Genomic DNA, 21,412 nt, shown 5'->3' with positions numbered 1-21,412 from the left:
CAGGCATCTACCTTACCTTTTGATTCCCCAACTAGACAACCTCACAACAACATTATGGCATAGGGTCGCAAATCAATCAGTTTTCCTTTGCAATGTTATGTGAGTATTTTCTTGACCTTATGATCCTAAGATTGTAGTCTGGCATAACATCGACAATAGTAACACTTAACTTTTATGATCCTATGATCACAGTTAGCTATCCTCTTGACATGACTTTGGCGCCTTCATTATTTGCACGTATGATCTTACGACACAATTATTGGAAGATCATGTCCATTTCTTAACCCTTTCACGATCATCCATTGTTGTGATGTTATGATAGTTGGATATCGTAACATCAAAAACCTAATCTTTCCTCCCTATGATCTCACGAACATAGTCCATATTGTAAGATTATATGACTCTTTCACCTGATTGCCTTTTCCCTTAACCACAACTACTAGCTATGTTATTACCTTCCAATTTGGGCCCACCATGTACACGTGTCAAATTCTCACTTTGTCGCATGAATCAAAGGTCAAGCAACTCTATACAGTGACAAAGTGAAAATCATGGATCTTAATTCATTTGATGGTTCTGAAGACACATTGATTCATGTTAGAACTTTGACCAATGAGAATGTTGCCTTTTTTTGATTGTCTAACATGGATCCACGTAGTAAAACAAGTCTTTACTTTTGTAGCCTACCAAAGGAATGACATCACCAGGTCCACATGTCACAATGTCACTTTGTCACCTTCCATAAAACCCTTATAACTTCATAAGGTGATAAAGAAAAGATCATAGATCAGGAAAATCGTAGATCAGGAAGATCTGATGGTAGGGAAAGTTGTGGCCTCATAGAAATAAACTTAGATTCATATGAAAATACAATAAAGTATTTTTTATTTGGTTTTTTTTATTTCCATTGGCATTTAATATTCAAATGTGGAAGTGATTGTTGGGTTTGGCATTTAAATTCAATTTTTTGGCAAGAAGGCATTTTTGGTTAACAGTATATATGATGAGTCTCACATTATAGATTGGGATGCCTTGTAGGTGGAGTCTAATGGGAAATTAGCTGGATCTCATTCACATTTTAGCCTATCAGACATTGGTGTTTCAAGGCAGAGAGTTGGACCAAGTTAGAGTCCAGTGGGATTATTATGATGAGGTCATAGCTTCATCGGAGGATACAAATTAGATGAGATCATGGTACCCTGACCCATCATAGCACAAATGATACATTGTGATGTGATATTTGACACATATGGACTAATTGGACATGGATTAAATATTATTTAATATTGTGTAATGATCTATATTATGTTGATTTCACTTTAAATGATTGTAAAAACTCGAACAGGCTCTCAATTTGAATTAATGATGCACAAACTCTTATTTGCAATATTTAATTTTTGTCCAATTTATATTGAATTTTCTCCAGTTGATAAGTGATAACAATTACAAGAAATTTGAAATGTTATAATGAATTCTAACTATAATTGGAAACAGATCCTTTGCAGTTAATGTGAAGAACCACAAATTAGAAATATATATTTTAATAATGGCACCTATCTGTAAGTAATTTTCCAAATCGTGCCACCCAAAATGGCCTCTCCTTAATGCCCAAACTCAATCGCAATGATTGATATCCTTGGCCATCCACTAGAATGCAAAACGCTAGTGTAGATGATGTGCAAATGGTTGTTGCTTAGACGTCACTCCCCTAATACCTTAGTATGCTACCAGAATGTGATGCAGATCCCAAAAAATGCAACATTGACCTCCAAATTAGGTGTCCCAACACCAAATGTATGAGTGAAGACACATCTGGTCTAGTCTGTTGCTGTTGACCAATGTCTTCCTCAATTTTGACCACGGTTGCCAATATCTAGACTTCTAGTACCAATTTGAACACCAAGGTAATCTCCCAAAAAAGACACACAATCTCCTCAATTCAATATTTGAAAACTAACATAAATCTCCACAATTCAGCCAATGTCTCAATTTCCAAACTCCAATATCAAATTCTTCGTAGATACAGGAAAAACAAGAGTAAAGTAGAAAATTATTATAAATCAGCAATAATTTGCACAACACTCAGAATTCTCAGAATTAAGAAACCAATCCCCCAGTCATAGAAAAACACAGTAGGGAGATCTATCTAATTAAGCCACTATACATCAACAATAACTCTAAACCAACTTTAAATACTCAAAGACCCTGATACATCAACAAAGGCATACATTTAAGAACCCAAGAAAAATCCACAAAGGCACAAAATTAAATATATAATCAAGTGTGCTTTTCCCAATGAAATGAGCTCTCATTTTATAAGCTCTCATTGGCAGAAGTTTCTATAAAACTCCACTTCCAAAATTATGGAAGTTTCCCAAAAGAACTCAACATTAGAAACTTTCCAACTTGCTTTTTAGAAATATCACTTAAAGTCATTATTATAATATATAAATATTATTATAATAATGCAACTCAATGAATAATAAATATAATAGCTCATGCAATTATTAGCCTGATCAACTATAGGTAACAACCAACTGACAAGCCACCCACTGCACTGCCAAGAATAGCAACTACTAAAAATAGACTTACTAAAAATAGTAAATCCATAACTGAGACCCCCAAAATGTATTGTCATCTCACGAGGGTCACTATGGTGAACTGACTTGGCCAACTGTAGGAACCTATTAAAAATGGGGACATTACAATGATGATGATTAAGACCTATTTGATATGATCTTATGTCTATATATCCATATGTTTATGTTATGGATGTTAAATGAATTGTAATTAGGATTGTAACTGACATATGGACTATTTTTCTAAGTTAAAATATATATTGATGAATAATTGCATGATGTTCAAACTTTGTAAGACCCTTATAAGAGGATTAGATTATGAACATTTCTTAAAAAATGAAAATATTATCTAATTATGAATGATAAATGTCAAATGTTGAATTTAAATTATGTGATACATTGGTTGTATATGTGATTTCCTTGGACTATTGATAATCGAATTCAATGTCCAAGAACTTGACTATGGAATTTTATCAAAGAACCAAGGTTAGACCTATTTGAAAACTCTAAAGCCAAGGATTTCTTTATTGAAGAGATTACAACCTCATTGTGATGTATTTTATTTGTAAATATAATTTAGATGAATGTTATTTGATTAAATTTCATAGAGTGATTGGACATGCCTCTTGTATTTGTGAAGTATATTTTGTAATGTCACTAGACACTTGTAATATGTATGTGGCAATGACATGTCTACTTAAGGTTTCAAGAGAGATACCTAACCTAGGGTTAGACCTAATAGGTTACCTAAGTAAACTCGCTTGATTATAGAGACTTGAGTGGAGTCTCATCAAGATAAACTCATAGGTAAAATTCAAGTGAACTCTTGAGGAGTTGTAAGTGACTCTATGAGTTTGTTTAGCGAAAAATTAACTAGCCTAATCGGTGTACTATGGGTTAGGGGTTAGTTTTTGGTCATTATCATGTCAAAATCACATTTATGACCCTTTGAAGGCACCATTTTTCAAAAGTGGCAAAAATGGAGGTCATATCTATTTCCTTTCTCCACACTTTTGGTTTCCCTCTCATTTATGGGAGGGGACAAAAGTGGAAGTACAAGGGCTTGTAGTCACTTCTCATTTATGATTAGTGGGTGGGTAGAGGATTGGAGGCCTTTTTAGTGGTCCTTGGTAAGACTAAGAGGTTATTCACCCACTCTAACACTGTTAGTTTTGGAGGAGATCAAAAAGACATAGGAAGGGAATCTCTTCATCAAACCTCATTATAATTTACCTTAGATCAAGGTTTGTGATCTTTTCAGAGAAGGAAATCTGATTTTTTTTCATGTTGTAGCATAAAAAGAATCATTTTTTTAATTGTATTTTGTATGCATTTTCTTGAGAGTTTTTGTGTTATTTTCCTTGCTTTGCTTGAATATTGTTTCTCGAAGTTAAAGGCATCACTCACCCTTGGAGGTTAGAATTGAAGGGTTTAGTTGGGAAGTCCTTGAAGAGTAGATTCTCTTCTTGTGGAGAGGAGGATATGACATGGTGTATGGGCTCCATTTTGCCATTGGTGTATTTGTACTTTGGAGCTGATAATGGGAGATTTATTTATCAAATAAGGAGTAGTATGTGATGATCTTTGAGCCTTGAGAAGGCATCTACTTCTTGGTTATTTTTATGGAATCTCCTCTTGGGTTTGGCCCACCTTCGCCCCATCAATGGGTCCTTGGTGACCTATATGTGAAAGCTTGGGAAAAGGTGTTTCACATGTTTTTTTTATTCTTTTGCATCTTTGAAGAGTTAGTTGTATGTAGCATGTTTAACCTTGGTTCTCCCAGCTTGAGGTTGGTCTCATAGAGGCATACGTTGGGAGTTGAGCTTCCCATAGTTACCTTTGTATTATTGCAAATTTGATTATTGGATCTATTGTTGAAAAGAAGAAGGATGATTATTTTCATGTGCTCAAATTGTAGATCAAAAAGGAAACAATGTAGTTGCAAATTTATTCTTTTTGTATCAACAAAAAAATAATTTGTATTGTGTAATATACTGTAGTATTTTGTTGTTGGTGAAATACCCATAGGTATTTGTAAAAGGGAAGGTGTTTCTTTTCTTTCTTTCTTTAAAAAGAAGAGAGATGGATATTTGAAGAGCTTACAGATTTTTCCTTTTGTTATTGTGTTATTGTTGAATGATATAGATACATAGATAGATAGATAGATAGATATAAAAAGAGAAAGCTATTAATGGTTTACATAGCTCTATTTTGATGTAAGGAAAGAACCTATAGAAGTGTTGCAAGTTGTTATTTTAAACATGTGGAAGGCCATTGAGTTTTAGCACACAAATATAGATAAAGAAGACTTGGTTATTGTTCTTAAGAGTTAAAAAGAAAATTCTGGATTTATAAAAAGAATATCTTTTTGTTTTCTTAAGGTAACAGATTTAGGAATTCATATTATTCTGATAGAGAGATTAATCCATTTGAAAATGGTGGCATGGTCATTTATTTGTTGGTTACAAATAAATTTGCATATTGAAATAACCCATTATAAATTTAGTATGGAGAAAATAGAGGTGGATAGAAAACAAAATTATTATTGCATCATTTGTAATCATGGAAGGTTAACATGACTAGAAATACGCTCACTTAAAATAATCATGAATAGTTAAATCTGTAATGGAATGATAGTGAAGCAGTTTTCTAGAAATCTCACTTGTTTTAAACATAAAATATGATACATGTAGTTAACTTTTACCTTCCTTTAGAAAACTTGTAAGAATCAGCTTTAAATAAAGTTTAAATAAAAATATACGCGACTAAGATAGTTTACAAAATAAATCCTTGAGAAATTCTTGGTATTCATACCCCATCTATGCAAGAGTCAAGTTTTAGGAAGAAGATCAAATAAATAACAAAAAAGAAAAAAAAAATTAGGAAGAAATTTTTAATCTCTATAAAGATTATCTTCCAACTTGCACCTTGAAATAATAGGGAGTCCCCAAATAAATGTACGCAAAAAGTAAAGAGAAAAGTCTAACAAGTAAATCCCTGCAATCTTTGTAACTAAAAATGGTGTTTAACATTGTGTTGGAAAGGTCAAAAAGTTGTTGGCTTTAAAAACTTGTCCTTTGTAAACATGTTGAGTCTGCAACAGTCAAACCTTGTGGTCATCATAACTATGAGGGTGGGATAACACAAAAGGTTAACCCCTGCCAAGTGGCAACATTCTAGGATCATGTGACTTCACATGACTAACTTTACTAAGTTATTCCCAAAGTCACACAAATCATTGGTTATGAATGAAGATTCATGACTCTTATGCACTTAAGAATGACGGTAATAATGGCCCACTACATCATTGACTCATCTCTAGGAAACAACATGGCAGAACCTAAGGGGTTCACCATTTCACAAGGGACTAACATTCAACCCTGTAAACTATTGAAACAGGGATAACATGATAGTTTCTCCATTCTAGAAGGGACTAACATTCAACCCTATGAAATAGAAAAATAGGGTTAACATGATGGTTTTTCCATTTTGTAAGGGACTATCATGCAACCATGCAACATACTGAAATAGGCTTAACGGGATGGTTTTCCCCATTTCGCAAGGGGGTCGATAGGGGACCTTGTGGAATAGTGATGTCAACTTAACATGAGATTTTTTTCTATTTCACAAGGGGTTGATTGAGGACACTACGAAATAGAAAAATAAACATAACCCGAAGGTTAACCACAACTAATTTTTCATTAACCCACAGAGACAGATTTATCTAATTGAAAGTTTTACATATCGATTAACTTTTAGATAAAAGGTTGGATTACATTAGTACATATTACCCTTATTAAATAGTACCCTTGTGATATTACAAAGTGAACTTTAACACTCAATTGATTATTACCTTTATTTGAATTTCCTTGTAGGGGACATTAATGTATTTATGTATTAGTTGACAATGCATTTGAACAAATCAAAAAGTGAATTTAGAGTATTATATTTAACCTAATTATTATGGTTAAACCTTAAAGTTGATTAAAGTGTGTAATTAAATTAATGCATGACAAATACAATTCTAAATAATTAAATGATAAAGCTAAGTTCAAATGGGGCATAAGCCTATTACTCAAGAGAAAGATTAATCTATCAAAATAATTACTATTCGGGCTGAAATTAACCCTCTTAGCCAAACCATTTATGAAACCCCATCAATTTAGTTGTAACTTCAACCCTAACTTGTGACATAGATTAAAGAAATATATTTCTAATTAAGTAATAACCATGGTTAGATAGGACTTGCCTAGACATACTTTGAAACCATAGAGGGAGGTTGACTATATTAATCATGACAGCAGAACAACCACATGTTTAATGTTAGTCATGATACCCCTCAAGGTGTATGCTTGACTTAGCATATTTACATAGCAACACTATCGTAAACATGGTCACACTACAACTACTCAGCTTAGTAAACTTAGTGCCCAAAAAAATTGTTGGTGTGTTTTTGTCCTTAGTTTTTGGGCATGAAAAAAATTATATTTTGAAAATAATCAATAAAGTATATTTTAGGAGACAAGATCATTATACAATATGCTTTGAATGATGAGTGTCAAAAAATGATAGCTTTGGTCAAATATATGAATGATAATCAATATCATGATATAAATATATATGCATGTATATATTTTTGTATACATTGTGTATACTTACACACACACACACACACACACACATACATTTAAATTCTTTTAAATAATATCATGACATTTGTTTAAGTTGAAGATTGGTTATCATCCACATACCAGATCAAGAATATCAAATGGTTCCAAGTATAATGGTGATGTGCATTTGTAGATTATTATTTGACTTGTAGATTATTTTCATTTAATGTTCCTTATATAATTATGATCAAGCAATGGTCATTAATGATTATATTCATATCAAATGATCAATTAGTGCATATATTACTATAGGATAGAATATGATTATATTATCTATACAAATCATTGATTCTATTATCAACATAATCAAATTGGTTAAATGCGAGATTAATGTGAACCTTATTAGTGATCGAGCACCAATTAGATAATAAAAGGGCACTAATGAAAGGGTGTGTCATGAGAGGGCATGTGGAGACATGTCCACTCATGGCATGCCTCTTCAATTCATTTATATAATAAATCTGATCGACCAAGAGGAACACAGAAATCAATTAGTGTAAGCTCCTTGGACATCAAGCATCAAAACCATATTCAAATTTGTGAATACAATAGCCAGTGTTTCTTAATATTGTTTTTTAATCATTCCATATTTGATAAGTATAAAATAATCCATATTATGATTACAATATACAAGAAGAAAATAGCAGACATTAAGCATATCATTCAAGAGTCAAAAATTAAGACATATATAGTTCATATCTCAAATAAATCTAATCATATATAACATGGTACTAGAACCTTGCTAAGGAAGATCCAATCATATTTGAAAATTAAGAACATATATTTATTCTCTTGAAAGTTAAATCACATTCTATTCTTCATAAGTTTGAGTGTAATTAGATTTGAGAATCGTCTTAAGGGAAACTTAGAATCATAATGATATTGAAAGAAAATAAATTAGACTCATATGTGAAGAAAAAAAACTAGAACCAGAGAATGATCCTGAGAAAACTAAATGAATCGAGAACAATGAAAGAGCTATGAAAATTATCATGGATGCAACTAGAGGTCATATAGTGCATATTCTACCAAAATATGACACTTGTATCAAATGTTCAAATCTCTTGAAGGTACATTTGAGATATAAAAGCCACTAGTAGAACCCTCGCATTAAAAGGACAATTTCACCATGTAAAACTGAGTAAGGGAAAATATATCACTTCATATTTTATGAGGATCGTTGAATTAAGAGATCAACTTTCAATGGTTGGAAATCAAATGATAGCAAAGAGTTAACCCTAATATCTCTAGGTGGCCTACTGTCTTCATGTGAATCATTTATTCAAGGAATAAGTGTGTGATCAAAACATCCTAAGTTTGATAGGTTGAAAATGGATTTCTTGCAAGAAAAATCCAAACTGGTGACTAGAAGAAATAATCAAAATCCCATAAATAAGGAGATTCACGTATTAAACACTAACTCTAATAAGAAAGAAAGAAGAAGAATTTCAAAACGAAGAGAAATACATATGGAAAGGGATCCTCCAAGAAGAGGAAGGACATATCTCAAATACAATGTTTTAAATGTGCTCATTATGGATATTATACAATCAAGTACCCTTATAGAACAAACAAAAAATATATTTTGCTAAAGTTGAAAAGGATAATATATAGCCTAATTCTAAGAAATTTGTTTTCTACTCAACCTTATCAAGCTAAGTATCAAACAAACTCAACTCATGGGTGATAGATAATGGATCTTCAAGGCACATAATAGGATTCAAAGAGCACTTGGACACTATGGTAAGTAACTATTGGGGATGACTCGGATTATGTAGTAAAGGGGATTGGAACTTGCACTATAATTTGAAGTGAGACATCTCCCTTCAACTCACTAGAGTATTATATGTATTAGGAATGAAAAGAAACTTAGTCTCTATTTATGCTCTTGAAGAAAAAGGGTATAGGGTTACCTTTATGGATGGAAAAGCTCTTGCATGGCCAAAGAACTCCACTATAAAGAAAGCACAAACTATAGGAATAAAATAGAGATGTCTTTACAAACTTTGCATTGATTCAAATCAAGCCCGAATCCATGAGACTTCGGACTCAAATAAAATCTGGCACCGAAGACTAAAGCATCTTCATTTCCATGCTCTACCCTCAATAAAAAAAAATGGTGACTGGGTTGCCCAAACAAAATCAATGCCATGAAGGAGCATGCAAAAGATGTTCCCTAGGAAAGAACACAAAGCGGACTTTTCTAAATAGTGTTAGCAAAACTATAAATGTATTAGAACTAGTTTGTTCTAACTTATGTGGACCCATGTTTGTACCCTCCATGGGAGAATTATTATATTATATAAATTTTTAATGATTTCTCTAGGAATACCTAGATATACTTTCTCAAATGTAAAGAGTGTGAGGAAATCCTTAAAAGGTTCAAGGAATTCAAAGTTCTTATAGAAAAATTGTCCAAGAAGAAAATCGAAGTACTGAGAACAGGTAATGGGAAGAAATACACTTCCAAAAAATTTAAAGAATTCTATGTAAATGTTGGGATTAAGAGGGAGTTTATTATACCTTACAATCCACAAAAAAATGAAGTTGTCGAGAGAAAGAGTAGAACTATTGTAGAAGTTGATCAAGCCATATTGTACTACCAAATTATGAAAACTTCACTTTGTGTTGAAGCCTCTAAGACAGTTGTCTACATTCAAAATAGATGTCCACACCCTCACCTAGATAATAAAACACCTAAAGAAGCATCCACCAGTGTAAAACCTTACATAAGTCACCTAAGGATTTTTGGTTGTCTTGTCTACATTCATGTGCTTAAAGAAAAGAGGTCCAAATTAGAACCCACTTGCGAGAAATGGATATTTGTGGGCTATAATGAAACATCAAAAGCCTACAAAATATACATACCTGTTCAAATTCTTATTAAACTCAACAAAGATGTCATCTTCGAGGAAGACATTGTTTTTAGTAGATCCAAAAGCTCTCATGAGATAGAGATTCAAGATCTTCCTAAAGATATGAGGAGAATCACACTCTGGAGTCTCTTGAAAAAACCATAAATGAAAATCTAATTGTTCCAATAGAAGAACCTAACAACAAAAAAAAGAGATCACTTTGGGCCAAAAAGATGATTGAGTAAGCTAAAATTATGCGACATGCAAAGGAACTTTGGGAGAAAGTAAGAGACCCCACATATTCTCTAGCTACGTTGCCTTGATGAGTGAGATCATCAAAATGGAACCAACTTGTGTCACGAAAGCCTTAAAGTATCAAGTATGGAAAGATGTCATAAGAGAAGAGTATCGATCCATTATAAAGAGTGATGTATGGGACATAGTTCCAAGACCAAAAAGAAAATATGTTGTTTCTTCAAAAAGGCTATTCAAAATCAAACTTGTTGCAAATGGCAATATAGTGAATTGCAAAGCTCATTTTGTTGCAAGAGGTTTCTCACACTAAGTAGTCATTGGTTATGAGGAGATATTTGCACGTGTTACCTGCTATGCCTCAATCAGAGCAATAATAGCTACAGTAGCATCTAAGCTAGAAGATCCATCAAATGGATGTGAAGGCTGCATTTTTTAATGGGAAAAAGGTTCATTTAGGGAAATTTGAAGGCTTTGTAATACATAACATTGAATCCCACTTATGAAAATTAAAGAAAGCTTTATATGGACTTAAGCAAACCCTCAAAGCCTAGTATGAAAGGATTGATCGCTATCTTGTGAGACTAAGGTTTTCCAAGAATGATGCAAATACAAACTTCTATTTTAAGGAAATTGATGTTGATATGATAATATTTATTTTATATGTTGATGATTTGTTAGTCACAAGAGAAGATCACCTAATCTCTCAATGTAAGAAGGACCTAACCTCAAATTTTGACATGGACTTGGGCATTTTACATTACTTCTTTGGATTGGAGGTCTGGCAGAAATCAGATGGTATCACACTTAATCAAAGAAAGCATAATATTGACATTTTGAAGAGGTTTAGAATGATGGATTGTAAACTATATCTACACCTATGAAAACCAATTTACACAAACTAAAGGAAGCAACAGCAAAATCAAAAATTGCAAATCTCGCTCTATAGATAGATAATTGGATCATTGATGTATTTGGTCAACGCAAGACCAAATATATGTTATGTAGTGAATGCTCTAAGTCAATTTATGTGTGAACCAAAGGAGATACATCTTGTTGCTACAAAGCATATTTTGAGATACCTTCAAGGTACAATTGAATATGGTCTTAAATACAAAAATGTAGACTTGGATTTGCATGGATACTTTGATTCAAATTGGACTAGAAGCATAATTGATCGAAAAAACACATCAAGATGTTGCTTCACTTTAGGATTGGAAATGATCTCATGGATCAACACAAAACAATCATCAGTTGCACAAAGCTCTAGAGAAGTTAAATATATTACAACTTCTATAGGAGTGAGAGAAGCAATATGACTCTAAAAATTACTTGTGGGATTATTTGGTGATCCCTTGAATCCTATTATTATCAACTATGATAATCAGAGTTATATCAAGATTTTTGTGAATGAAGTGTTCCATGATAGACTAGAGCACATTGAGATTCCTTATCACTATGTGAGAGACATGGTAGAAAGGAATGTGATTGATGCAAGGGCATTTGAGGTTCCTAAAGATTCAAGCATTTTTATGGAAAGTTGGAGGTGCTCGATCATCTCTATGGTGTTTCTTGGTTGGAGACTTGACTGAATGGGCTTGGTGGATAAGCTTGGTGCTTGGTCAAAGAAGGAGGATGGGTGCTCAGTCGTTTTGGGCGTAGTGTTGGCCAAGGTTCTTGGCCGCTAAAGGAGCTTGGTAGGTAGTTGTGTGCTCAGCGTGTATTGGTTGCTAGGCATGTATTGGTTGCTTGGCATGTGTTGGTTGCTCGATAGTGCTTGGGAGTTTGTTGACGCTCAATTGTGTATTGGTGCCAATTGGACTTCTTGCAGGTTTCCTTGAACGATTTCTTGCATTTAATGCATGTAGCATGTGATCATGATGTGGATCAATTTGGGAGTTTGTGTGGACCTATTTGGGTCTTGGTTGTCTCTCCTATGTGTATTTAATTTGTGTTGTAAGCCTTCTAAAGCATTTTTGCATTTAATATATGTTGAATGTCACCTTGTGGCTCAACATATATTTAATGTAAAAGATTTAATTTAATTGGTAATGAACTAGGCTGACTTGTGGCTTAGTTGGGTATAAGTAGGGATCTTGTGGAGTCTTTTGGCATTCATTTCATTCAAAGGGAGTGGATCCTGAGTTCAGTATGGAGCAGTTGAAGGACGATTTTTCTTAAGTATGTGGACAGAGTGTCGAATGTGAGGTAGTTGACAGTAGGATTGTGGTGTTGTGAGTTTGTGAGCAGGGCTAGTAGCTGAGGCTTGAGAACCAAAGGATTGCTTGGTGGATCTGAGGGTACAAGTATAGATTCTTCTTGTTCTTATGCAATCATGGATCTAGAATAGCTAGGGTTTGGATTGGATCTTGAGAGATCTTACAGAACTATTCATTGCTTTGTATTTGGCCATAACCAAGAAAGCCTTACAGCCCGGCACATTGCATGTAACCAATTATTTTGTGAATAAAGAGTTGTGATTTGGTATCAGATCTTGCTTTGTTGTGTTTCTATTGTGTGGTTATTTGCTTAGGGCTAGGACATCTCCTTTGGAGGTTCTCCTGCCTTGCACTGCATCAGTGATCCATTAGGAATATATTAGTACAAGTGATCAGTCAATAAACATTCTCACCAAGCCTCTCCCCAGGGTAAAAGTTGAACACTTCAAGAAGAAACTTGGTATGGTTGAAAATTTAAGTCATTATTGAGATTGAATCTCGATTTCTTTATTTGTACTAATATATATAAAAGATTTTTAACATGTAAACTCTTTTGTCGCGTGTGTGAATCCATGACATTATGGGGCCCCTGTGCTCATTATTAAGAGGTGACGATCTTTCAAATAATAAACAATTGTATTTGACATTGTAAAGTGATGCCTTCACAATGATTCATTTCACTATCATGATGGATATCATGTGACGAGATATCCATGGATATGTCATGATAGTCAAATCTCTTATAGATATCATGAGACTTGATATCAATTGAAGATCATTATGATCCTTAAGAGATAATCATGGGGAATAGTCTATCTATGGATATATCATGATTTATTATGGTAGACATTATGAGACTTAATGTCAATGATCATACCATATTGTAGATGTGCTATGAAGAATTTCACATGCCCTGATATTCCTAAAACATATCTTTTGATATCATTAGTAAGGCGATATCATTGTATAGTTGGTTAGTCTTTTATCTCCCCTAACTAAAAGTGTGTTGAAAAATGATAGCTTCGGATATCATGATGTAAATATATATATGCATGTATATTTATCAATATATTGCTTGGTCGCCAGAGGCCATCCATGAGGAGGTTCTCGCACTTTCAGCTCCAAGATGGATATTGGTTAAAAACATTCCCCCTTTTTTGTGGCATTTTTTGCCACATTTGCTTGAGCCTATTGGTAAAATTATTTGAATGGATGAAACTACAAGAATTGTTCCACCAATGGATGCTAGAATTCTTATGTCTCTTTTACCTAGTAAGGACCTTCCTACCGATATTTCAATTAGCATCCTTAATGAAGCTTATATTTGTCCTATAGAAATTTTGGGGGGGTTGAATGCTTGTTTTCTCTACCGCAAAGAAGGCCACCTCCATAAGGATTGTCCGATCATTAGGAAAAAACATTATCCCTCCAATGATTCAGCTTAAAATATGGTTAATCCTCCCATCACTAGTAATCCTTCCCTTGAGAATGCTCTCTGTCGTACACCCCCTACTTCTTCTTTGTCCCCGTTGCCTCCCACCGAAACCCCTAACCCCACTATTTTTTCGACTAATGTTGTTCCTAATGTTTCAACTAAAATCGTGCCTAACCCTCTCTCTGCTATTATTGTTCGGCCTGAGAACGTTTTGTGTGATACCACTCCTACATCTGGAGGTCTTCAAATGCTTCCCAGACTTGATTTAGCTATTGATCTTAATACAGATGATGGTTATACTATTGTTCAGGATAAGAAAAAAAGAAGGGGAAATAGTATCTTCGTGCCTAGAGCATTTCGCCCCAACACCAGTAATAATCAACATGTTAAATTATTAATTGGTCCTACTTTGACTAACACGAATACTATCAGTCAGAATTTTGATATCGATTGTAAGCACCAAACCAGTGAGTCCTCTCGAAAATTCCCCAAAAAAATCTTCCAAGAGATTGGGGAGGATTATGCATTTGAAATTATTTCGGCTTCCCCCATCCCCTGAAGTCTAATAATGGGTAATGCATGGATGTGGATTCTCGAGTAGAACTCGAAGACGATATTAACACCAACTCTCCTGCTGCCAGGCGAAGAGGGAGACCTCCTAGTTCAAAAAATAAGCCATATGTGCCTAAACCAGGGGAGTCCTCAAATAAATTTTTGGCCCTAGTTGATCAAGAGCGTAATGTGTGCTCCACCTTTAACATTTTGTCACAATGAATTGCCTATCTTGGAATGTGAGGGGTTTAGAGTCCCCTAATAGAAAATTTGTTATCAAGCGATTGTTAAATCTCTACATTCTATAGACTTCTTTATGATGCAAGAAGTTAAATCTGTGGGATTCACTTTGGATTCCAATCTCAATTTTATTTGGAAAGATGCCATTAAGTTTTGCACTAACCATGAGAGAGGTAGAGGAGGAATTGCCCTACTTATTAGTAATAAATGGGTAAAGCATATTACTAATAATGGATGTTCTCCTTGTCAAAGAGCGGTGTGGGTTACTTTGCAGTATGATGACAAGACCTTTGGGGTCTGTGCTATTTATGCTTCAAATGACCCTAAGGAAAGAATTGAGCTCTGGAAATGGCTTATAGACCTCCCAGATATGCCTTGGCTTTTCGGTGAAGATTTCAACATGATTGAATCTCAGGACGACAAGTCGGGAGGCATTCCCTTTCATTGGAAGGATAATGAAAAATTCTATTGGAATAGGTTTTTAAATTATAACTATCTTTTTTATCCTATTGCTGGTAACATGAATACCAACCCTGGATTATGGCACACTTGGTGCAACTTTCAGCAGGGCAATGCTAGGATTTATTCCAGACTTGACAGGTTTTATGCCAATAAGTATTTTTTCTCTTTTCCTCCTGACATCTTTGGAAATATTGTTCGGGTTATTGCCACCACTTTGTTTGATCATCACCCTATTTTGACTAAGGTTAATTTTAACAGTAGTCCCCTTCAACACAAGTCAAGAAGCAGTAAATTCATCTTAAACACCAGTCTCCTCATGGATGAGGATGTTCTTGCTGTTGTGCAGATTATTGGAGGTATCAATAAAATTAACCTTCAGCACTTGTCCCATCTTGATAGATGAAAAACTAACCTTTCTTCATGGAGGATTTTTCTTCAAACCATTGGTCAAAAAAAGGCTAAGGATTACAGGTTTGTTGAAAAACAATTATCCTATGAATTGCAAATATCGGAGACCAACATCCAAAGAGATTCCTCCAATTTGGATCTTCTCTCCCAAGTTATAGCTGCCAAGGATGCTCTTAGGAAGCATCAACAGGGTAAGATTCGTGGAGCTAGGATCAGATGTAGAGCCCACTGGCTCCAACATGGGGACAGGGGTTCGAAATTTTCCTTCAATCTTCTTAAACATAAACATATTAAAGAGTCCATTGATAGACTCTCGATTGATAATCAAGACATTTCAGCCCCTGAGATTATTATTCAAGCTTTTGCTAATTATTACAAGACTCTTTTTACTTCAGAGGACTCCTCTGAGGCTGAGTCTTTAAGAAATAAATGCAAAATGCTTATTCCTAAAAAGTTGGACTCAGATGATATTGTTGTGCTTGCTAAAGATATCTCTATTGAGGAGATTGAGGGAGCTATCAAGGCTCTCAATAATGATAAAGCCCTGGGCCCTGATGGTTTTCCTGTTGAGTTCTATAAATCTAATATCAGTTGGATATGTAAGGATCTCCATGACTTATACTCTGAAGCTTTGTCTATTGGCTCCTTGGGACAAGATGTTAATAAAGGGATCATTAAGCTCCTCCCCAAGAATGGAGATAAGACCCTCATTAGGAATTGGAGGCCGATTACCCTTCTTAATGTGTCATATAAGATTTTGGCTAAAATTATGGCTCTTAGGTTAGTCAATATTCTTCCTAAATTTGTTAACTCCACCCAAATTGGTTTCATCAAAGGTAGATATATTCTCGAGAATCTCATAACTAGTTGGGAAGCCATGGAGTGGTCTAAATGTTCACACCAAAACTCAGCCATGCTTCTTTTGGATTTTGAGAAGGCTTATGACAGGGTTGAATGGAGGTTTATTCTTATGATGTTAGAGGCCTTCGGTTTCCCTCCCTCCTTTTGTAATACTGTGCAAGTTCTTCTTAGTGATGCTTCTGCTCAGGTTGAAGTTAACGGTGCTCTCTCTACTCCTTTTTCTCTAGGGAGATCCATTAGACAAGGGTGCCCTCTAGCACCATCTCTTTTTGTGACTGCTTCAAAGGCTCTTTTCTATATTCTTAGAGATAATTCTTTATCTCCTGATGTCAGAGGTATCTATTTGCCTAATGATGAAGAGCTCATCAACTACTAGTTTGTGGATGATACCGCGTTGTTCTTTGAGCTTTCAGAAAGCAATTTTAAGGCTTTGCATTATAAACTCGATTTTTTTTGTTCTATATCTAGGGCTAAAATATCTAATGCCAAATCGGTTTGTTTGGGGTGGGATGTGCAGCCCCCGGATTGGTTTTCTCAATACAATTTTCAATGGGGAGGCCCCAAGAAGATTACTAGATATCTTGGTATCCCTTTCTCGGTGGAACCTTCCCTCAAGGACATGTGGTCATGGGTTAAAGAGAAGATTGATAAGAAGCTTAACAAATGGCATAATAGGGCATTATCTCTGGCAGGCAGAATTCAAGTTTGCCAGAAGATGTTGTCCTCTTACACCATTTACTATTCCTCTGCTTGGTTTTTTAGCAATTATCAGATTGCCGAAATTCAGAAGTCCATCAGACAATTTCTTTGGTCTGATGGAAAAGGTAACAATAAAATTCATTATGTTAAGTGGGCTTGGTGCCACACTAATAAGGCCCTTGGGGGACTTGGGCTAAAGGACTTAAGAATTCAGGGTATTGCCCTATCTGCCAAATGGATTTTTCAATCCATGGAGGGTGACTGTCCTTGGAAAGTGTTGGTTAGAAACAACATTGAGAGGGGTGTGCCTAAGAAAGCCAAATCCTGGACTAATCTCCCCTTTTGCAACCTCATTATTGGTAACTTTCCTATCATGGTCCAAGGCTCTGTGGTTTTCAGATCTATTTGGAAGGCTTGGGACCATGTTAGGAAATTCATCACTAACAAGGATTTTCATTGTAATGATCAACTCCATGGTGAAAGATCCATTTGGTGGAATCTTCACCTAAATGGTAAACTTTTGGCCCTTACCCAAGAGTGTTCTACCAAACTGTGGGCTAAGAAAGGTATTAAATAGTTCATAGATCTCTTTGAGCAGAATCAAATCACTCCTTGGGATGAGCTTAAAAATAAATATAATATCCCTGATTCCCATAAAAGAACTTATAACATGATTGTGCAAGATGTTAATGGTCTTCCCACTATATGCCATGTTGATTCTCAAAGGCACCTTAATTGTAAATGGCCTGGTAGAGTTGTCACAAATCTTCTTAAGGCAAAGAATATATACAGAATCCTTGATAGCAATACTGATATTATTGATCATGTCAATGTTGTTTGGTACTCTTCTTATGATGTTGATGTTTGGAGAAAGTTCTTTGATATCTTGTGGAGGAATTATGTTGAGCCTAAAATTAGATACTTTAGATGGTTAGTCATGTTGGACAAGTTGCCTATTAAGAGAGATTTATCTAATTCTGATTTTTGTAATTTATGCAAAGTTCTTGAAATTGGTAGACATATTCTTTTAGATTGTACTTTTGCTAAAGAAATATGGAGAATGTTTGGCATTGTTTATCCTATTGATGTTAATATTCTTGATATTATCACTGGTCATATTAATGGTCTTCCTAAAGACACCAATTTATTTTGGAACATATTGTCATCTAACATTCTTTGGCAGATCTGAAAGTGCAAGAACGAGGAAAGGTACCAAGGTAAGCCAAGGGATCTTACTGAGTTTTTTCGAAAACTCACTTATTTTAAAATTTCTTTGCAGGTGCAGGCTACTATGTTGATCGAGCGAGACAGGATGAGAAGGTTCCTTCATGATGGGCATGCTACTTTTTTCTACTATGAGCTGAAGCATGGATACCAATGGCGTAGAACCCTGGATGATCTGCAAGCTTTTGAGCAAGCTTGCATTAGGCTGAATAAAGAAATCAGTAAAAAAGTGAATGCTAGAAAAGAAGATTTATTCAAGCTGATGCAGATTCAAAAACGTAAAAGTGTTGTTTGGATAGAGGGTCCCTTAGGTTGGACTACTTAGGTGGTCAATTACTATGATGTTCTTAGTTAGATAGTCCTCTTTTTTACTATTCTTCCTTAGTGAAGCTTGGCCTCCTTGTTGATTTTTGTGGTGGTACTTTGGTTGCTTTGTATTTTCTGAAACTCTTATATCTAATAATATATATAGAGAGAGAGAGAGTATACTGATATATACAAACATATTTAAATTGTTTGAAATAATATCATTACCTTTGTTCAAATTGAAGATTGATTATCATCCACAAACCAAATCAAAAATCACACATTTCCCAGTAAATGGCGATTTGCATTTGCGGATTATTATCATTCATGTTCCTTGTAAAATCCTGATTGAGCAATGATAATTAATTATTATATTCTGATTGAATGATCAACTAGTGGATTGGATCTGATTATATTATCCATACAAATCGTTGATTTTGTTATCAACGTAATCAAATTGGTTAAGTGCAAAACTAATGTGAACCCGATTAGTGATCAGGCACCAAGTAGATAATAAAAGACTGATAAAAGGGCATGTCATGAGCGGACATGTGGAGACGTCCACTCATAACATGACTCTTCAATTCATTTATATAGCAGATTTGATTGACCAAGAGGAACACCGAAATCAATTAGTGTAAAACTCTTTGGAGATCGAGCATCAAAAACATACTCAGATTTGAATACAATGTGACTTAATATTGTTTGTTGAATCATTCCTATATTTAATGTATAAATTCATCTATATTCTGATTACAACCTGCAAAAAGAAAATATCAGACATTAAGCATATCATTCAAGAGTGAAAAACTAAAAGACATACAGTACAGATCTGCAATAAATCTAATCATATTTAACAATGGGAATATATCAATTTGATATAGACAAGTATATAAAGAAACGGAAACCTTTAAATGTAACAATAATCCGACTAGTTCACTTATTCTCTAAAGTTATCATGATATTTTCATTTTCAAGTTTCTTAGCATGATTAATATTAATATCTCAATTTCCTGAAATGGAGTGAGCTGCTTTTTCCATTTATATGTACTAACTATTGTTTGTGATCCTTCAAAATTCATTATTTTATAGTTATATCGTTATATGTTGACTTACATAGCTGTCATTAACTAACCACTTATTTTAATAGTCATCTTACGTATAGTTTGGTAAATTTTTCAACTAAATAGAGAAAAAATAACGTTCACAACTACAACAAACCAAATATTGGTAGGTCATCCTTTATAAAATTAGGTTTTACAAAATATAGAGTCATCTAATTTTTCTTTGAAGTGTCAAATATCGAGAGATTAATTCATTTGTGTGTATTGAAACGAATGTTGCAAGAATAAGCAACACCTATCCTCATTAATTTGTTCATCTCTTTAATAATTGTTCTTTATAATTCAATCCTCTTGAAATATTGCGTGTTAAATGTATTTTCTTTAAATGCCAAAATATAATATCATTATCTGAATGGAACGCATCATACAATACTGGTATCCAAAGCATAAGTTAACAGAGAGCGTTTTCCTGTGAACATCTGGTTCATTCTGTAATTTGTGGGATGATCACAAGAAAACAGATATGGTGATAAAGTAAATGAAACCAACCAGAACAGAAATCCTTGATAGATACAGAATAATAGATGCAAAACAGTAAAACAAGAAAAATACAAGGTAAAATTACCAAATTACGGTGCAAAGGAAAAAAACCTACATGGACAAAAAAAAACATGCGAACCTTGAAACATTAGCTTACAGACGCAGGATTAGATGGTATAATACAAGCAAGAGGAATATGTTACTCTATTTTGTAACATCATTACAAAGTTAATTTGCTAACTATAAGAAAACTTGCATCAGAGAGTCTACTGAAATAGTCCAAGCAATATACCATGGAATACCAATGCAACCTCTCATATAAGGATTAGAAATGGAAATGAAATTTGTTGATAGAAATAGGCATGCATGCTTTCTCAGTCCACTGAAGCAAATGAAATCTTGACAAGATCCATTCATTCTGAATCTGTAGATTAATATAACAATATGCCGAGACAAACTAGACTCCTCTGGAAAAAGTGGTCAAAGACAGCATTTACATTAATCAATTCAGACATCTACAGTATGTAGAATAATTAAACTGCAAACATCTAGATACAAATCATTCTACTTATGATACTTATCTAATGCATATTACAATGGGCAAAAAATAATGCTATTTATAATAAATTGCCCTCCGTCACAATCCAAAGTCAACATGAGCCCATTACCAATGTGAGCCCATAACATGATCGCAGAACTAGGACAACAGAAGAACCCATACCACTCTTTATGCTTTCTGACTGCTGAACATGAACATGATTCGGAAGGTGTTCCCAGATCCTTTCGGGGGGCAGGCAAGTCAGTTCAAGGTACACTTCCCGAGGAGAGTTTGAACTTTTAAATCAAGCTACTGTGAACCTGACCTTTAGAACACTGCTTAAAGCTCTATCAATCCATATCTAAAAGAGCTCTTCTGAATTGAATTTGTTCCAAGCCTCCTACATTACATGTGCACAGAATGAAGGGTTAGAACATGTAAACTAATTTGAGTGTGCTAAACAAATTAAAACAGAAAAAAATATTCAATGTGATAAACACAAAAATAA

General features: G+C 34.3%; 2 protein-coding genes across 2 annotated transcripts in view; one reads left to right on the top strand and one right to left on the bottom strand.

Moving 5' to 3' along the window:
* The first annotated feature begins 14,589 nt into the window (after positions 1-14,589).
* On the top strand, positions 14,590-18,564 carry LOC149540661 (uncharacterized). Its single transcript, XM_089802726.1, has 6 exons — positions 14,590-14,751; positions 15,077-15,620; positions 16,068-16,330; positions 16,721-16,861; positions 17,051-17,357; positions 18,512-18,564. The coding sequence occupies exons 1-6, from the start codon at positions 14,590-14,592 to the stop codon at positions 18,562-18,564; spliced, it is 1,470 nt and encodes a 489-aa protein (XP_089658852.1).
* Positions 18,565-20,749: 2,185 nt separating this feature from the next.
* LOC149540658 (auxilin-related protein 1-like) overlaps positions 20,750-21,412 on the bottom strand; it is a 55,564-nt gene continuing 54,901 nt past the window's right edge. The window contains exon 8 of the mRNA XM_089801750.1: positions 20,750-21,304. Coding sequence (XP_089657876.1) covers positions 21,266-21,304 — 39 coding nt within the window. The 3' untranslated portion in view covers positions 20,750-21,265. The remainder of the gene's footprint in view (positions 21,305-21,412) is intronic.

Source organism: Cupressus sempervirens, chromosome 9 (genome assembly GCF_028749045.1).
Source record: "Cupressus sempervirens isolate cs-2001-9-10 chromosome 9, ASM2874904v1, whole genome shotgun sequence".
NCBI lineage: Eukaryota > Viridiplantae > Streptophyta > Pinopsida > Cupressales > Cupressaceae > Cupressus > Cupressus sempervirens.
Note: the sequence above shows the minus strand (reverse complement) of the source record. Positions and strands in the feature narration are given on the sequence as shown.

What these genes read in the sequence shown, in the direction of transcription:
- LOC149540661 (XM_089802726.1), top strand. Translation starts at nt 14,590, where the DNA reads ATGGATGTGGATTCTCGAGTAGAACTCGAAGACGATATTAACACCAAC. An exon ending in TGTTGTGCAGATTATTGGAG is followed by an intron (nt 15,621 to 16,067) that starts GTATCAATAAAA and finishes TTTTTACTTCAG; the next exon opens with AGGACTCCTCTGAGGCTGAG. An exon ending in ATAATTCTTTATCTCCTGAT is followed by an intron (nt 16,862 to 17,050) that starts GTCAGAGGTATC and finishes TGGGATGTGCAG; the next exon opens with CCCCCGGATTGGTTTTCTCA.